Source organism: Saccostrea echinata, unplaced genomic scaffold (assembly GCF_033153115.1).
Source record: "Saccostrea echinata isolate AGI-Se365-2 ecotype Australia unplaced genomic scaffold, CSIRO_AGI_Sech_v1 ptg000058l, whole genome shotgun sequence".
NCBI lineage: Eukaryota > Metazoa > Mollusca > Bivalvia > Ostreida > Ostreidae > Saccostrea > Saccostrea echinata.
In genome coordinates this window covers 3,841,440-3,845,855 of record NW_026889807.1, presented here as the reverse complement: position 1 = coordinate 3,845,855, position 4,416 = coordinate 3,841,440, and the positions used below count along the sequence as shown (strand labels likewise).

Sequence of the window (4,416 nt, the reverse complement as noted above, 5' to 3'; positions counted from 1 at the left end):
TTTTTAAGATATAATTTCTAGGCGATATCATATGTTCATATAACTGACAAAATGAATGCGTTACAATATTTTCATGAACAGGGCCGTCAAATGAATATTGTCACTGATTTAGAAGACTACATTGTACTTATCGGTAGTGGGGATTGTATGGGCGTTCAATTACTAAACGATACCTTGATATGTTTACCTCCATACAAAGAACCAACTCCACGTTTATACGAGGATAAACTTTATATAAGGGTAATTACATAAATACTAATGTTGAAAATTATTACACAACAAATGGAAAACAGTCGTATTTGTTCTCTACCTGAAATTCGTGAACATTTTAAACAGTTTGAATGATGTGTCTACATTGAGCAACTAAACCTACTGTTACTAATATGTTGAAAATAGGTTAAAGTTGGGAACATCAACACAGTCATCGGAGTTGTCAAATATACCACAAGATATAATACTCTGTTTACTGTCTTGGCTTGTTTTGCGTCCCTTCTCTTCATTGTCTGTGCTGCATTTCTCTTTTTTCGCCAAAGAAAGAATGATTGTTTCAAAATAACGATAATCAATAAAACAGGAATACCGATGGAAAATGTTCAGAGAGCCTCAGGTAGATATGTTTCACAACTGTGGATAAAAGAATGAACTCAAATCAACTATATCACAGTACATTCATTTAAATTCATATAGTTTAAAAATCAATACATGAATATTGTGTAAGGATCTTAGTACATGTTAGTTGTATAAAGATTAAAAAAAACATAATTCACCCCATTTCCTGGCCTTAATATATATCAAGTATTTCAGTTAACCTATCAAACATTTGAAAAAATGAAAACTTTATTGTAGGTCATGATATATTGATAAACATTGACCATAGTAATGCCAACACCACTGCAACGTTTGAAAGTCATGTAAATGAGAATATATTGTATTTACTCAAAAACAAAGGACTTCTTATTTCGAAGGAAAATCTTGAGATAAATTGCCAAATAGGAAAAGGTAAGTTCCATTCCCCAAGCCATTCCCTTGCCAAGATATTGAAAACATGGGTAACTTATGCAGAATTATCTGAGCTAAGGCTTGCTTTTTAGTTCGGAATTAATCTATAAATATTTGTGAGATTTGCAACCTTGCCCATAATGGGTTCTGCAGTATAGACAGAAACGATCTTGAATTTTATGGCTGATATTTAAAAAAAAACTATTATCAATTTTATAGATGCCTAAATTCGATTCCAACAATGCTTTTGCAGGAAATTTTGGTGTTGTTTATGAGGGTTCCTTTACGAATACGGAAAAAGATTTAGAAATAAAAGTTGCAGTCAAGACTTTACATCGTATGTATTTTTTTTTTACTCTAAAAAGGAAGTAGAATAAAAAGATGACACTTTTACTTAGTTAAGTACCTTTACAAATGCAAGAATAATTTCTAAGACTTTGTCATGTATTCCATTATACACTTCAGAATATTTATTTGAACATCGAAAAAAAAAAAACAATTTTTTCTTAAATAGAGATAAAAAACATAATTAGATTAATGATATTCTATTGTTTTATATTAATGATTAATGATAAACGGCTTATCTACATTTATAACTATGTTTTCATTTTTCAAATCTATATTCTACAGAAAGCAACCCTAGGGAAATAGACGTTGATAATTTTCTGGATGAAGCTATTAGAATGCTCGAGTTCAATCATCCTAACGTCATGACATTGATAGGAATTTGCTTATCCCTGGATGAAATGCCCCTGGTGGTTTTACCGTATATGAAACATGGAGACCTTCTTTGCTACATCCGGAACGACAAAAATGTAAACAAGAGGAATAGTTCAAATCTGATGCTAAATACATAATTATCATCAGTTATATTTCAGGCATATTTGGCCTCATCATGCTATACTGTTTTAACGCTAATTAGTTTAAAAGTGTTTTGACTTAAAAAGTAGCACTTATAGTGTTCTGTGTTTGCAATTTTCGAGTTAACATATTATGTTTAAATAGAGAAGATAAGAGATTGATGAACCGTAATATAAAATAATTTTTTACAATTATGATTGAGAGGCAAAATTCCACAAAAATGTACAACCGTAACATTACTTATTAGAGGGTACTTAGATAACTTTTACCTGTTAATACAACTGTTACAAATTGTGAAGAAAAATTGGCTTAAGATTGCTTCAATTGCATTTCCTACTTCAGATGCTTACTCTTCGGAATCTGATTGAATTCGCTACGGATATTTCAAGAGGAATGGAGTATCTGTCAATTCAGAAAGTAGTGCATCGGGATTTGGCGGCTAGAAATTGCATGTAAGACTCTAAAGAAGTTTTCAATTTGCTATCCCTGAAAATTCTTTTTAATGCACTTTGATTATTTCTTTCATAAGGCTTAGTGAGTGCTACCGTGCAGTAGTAGCCGACTTTGGATTGTCACGTGACATTTATGAGAAAGATTACTACAGTAGTAACAACAGGAAAACAAGATTACCGGTAAAATGGATGGCTCCAGAGAATCTTGAGAAGGGGATATATAGCCCCAAATCGGACGTGGTATGAAAAAATGCATATGGAAATTTGACAACGGTTAATTTATGATTATGTTCACTTACAACATCACAATTGGAATTAAGATATATTTTCACTATATTTATATGATTTCTATTTGTTTATAATGGTTTTGAATCAGTTAGGTATTGATTGATTGACTGATTGATTATATGTTGTTTTACGGAACGTCCTGTCGCCCGCGTGGCGCAATTGATTGAGCGTCTGCTCTAGAGTCGCGAAGTAAGGACTTGATCCTATCGTCGCGGGTTCGAATCCCACTGTGGGACGTGGAGACCGGTCCTTCGGATGAGACCGTATAAACCGAGGTCCTGTGTCGCAGTAGGTGCTGCCACGAAAAAGATCCCTCACTGCTCAATGGCCCTGAGTGCCGAGCATAGGACAAAAAATTTGCAGCTTTCCACCGGCAAGTGGTGGCGTCTCCATATGAGCGAAAAAATCTCGAGAAGGACGTTAAACAGCATACAAACAAACGGAACGGCCTATTTCGAGAATTTTTCACTCATAGAGAGTCGTAAACATATACAGGTGAACAGCTTCAAATTAAGCTTCAAACAATGGAATATATAGTATTATATAAGAAATGACAAACGCAAAACCTGATTAAAATATTAAATTCTACCAATGATTCTTAATATCAAGCTTGACAATAAAATACAGAAAACGACACTTTTTTATAGGATGCTTTGAATATAGAAAAAAGTCTAGGGTGTCTATTTTATAAAACGTAACAATACGTCAATATACACAATATTTTTTAAATATTCATCTAACTTTTCAATGCAGAACAAATGTGTCTATAGAAATTGAGTGTCTTAATATACAAATGACATACATTTTAATCATATGGTAAAGTGCAATGCGGTATTTAAAAAGGTATGTGCAATAAAAATATGTGTCATTCTTACCTATTTGTACAAGTGGTCCTTTGGGGTCGTTATGTGGGAGCTTCTTACAAGAGGAAGTAAGCCATACCCGGAAGTCGATGGTTGGGACATGTTAAAGTATTTAAAGGATTCTAGACGGTTGCCAAAACCGGCGAAATGTCCAGAGTTGCTGTAAGATTGCTAGCTAACGAATACTAAAATAGAGTAGAACTTTATATTTATAAATTTAATGGAAAATTAAACTTCAAATATTTTACTTTCAGAATGATAACACCTTTAATGATAAAAATCTAAGAAATTTTTATTTCTATATTTTGCAGATACACTAAAATGATTAATTGTTGGAATCTCGATCCCGATCAGAGACCGACATTTTCAGATCTGGCAGAACAGCTTTCAGAAATAGTTTCTCCAACAGATGACGAGTTTGAGACACATTCAGATTACCAAAGTCTCCAAAATACATACATCAACACGGGAATAGAGGGGTATCTGGAACTAGAAAATTAAAGTCACATTGTTTACGAATGACACAGAAAGGAAATGTCACAACTATGAGAAATTTTGTAAAAATCAAACATTATTCCCAAACAAGTCAGATTTTGAAAAGTACTGAACCAGATGTTTTGACAGGATGCTTGAAGGACACAAATGCAAATATATTCCGTGTCAAATGCTTGCTAAATATCTTTTATATGTGATTTATATTTGATTTTATTGTATCCTATTTGTATCAAGAAGCTGCAAAAAGTTGTTGTGTTAACATCCATGTTTTACTGTTATCTATATATATTCTTGTATCTGTTGCCAGATTTCTAAGAAACTACATTATAATTGCAATAACATCATCAGCGAAAATTTTTAATAGCAGAGTTAGGACCATGTATTTTAAGGGGGGGGGGGGGGGCACGTGAGGAGAATTTAAAAGTTTTTTCGTCAAAACATTCATATTTTTGTCTACA

General features: G+C 32.8%; 1 protein-coding gene across 1 annotated transcript; it reads left to right on the top strand.

Moving 5' to 3' along the window:
• The first annotated feature begins 898 nt into the window (after positions 1–898).
• LOC133174559 (hepatocyte growth factor receptor-like) lies at positions 899–3,964 on the top strand. The gene is made up of 7 exons (XM_061309668.1): positions 899–999; positions 1,253–1,336; positions 1,630–1,814; positions 2,203–2,312; positions 2,390–2,552; positions 3,489–3,625; positions 3,775–3,964. Exons 3-7 carry the CDS (start codon positions 1,683–1,685, stop codon positions 3,962–3,964), a joined length of 732 nt encoding a protein of 243 aa, XP_061165652.1. The 5' UTR covers positions 899–999; positions 1,253–1,336; positions 1,630–1,682.
• Positions 3,965–4,416: the final 452 nt, after the last annotated feature.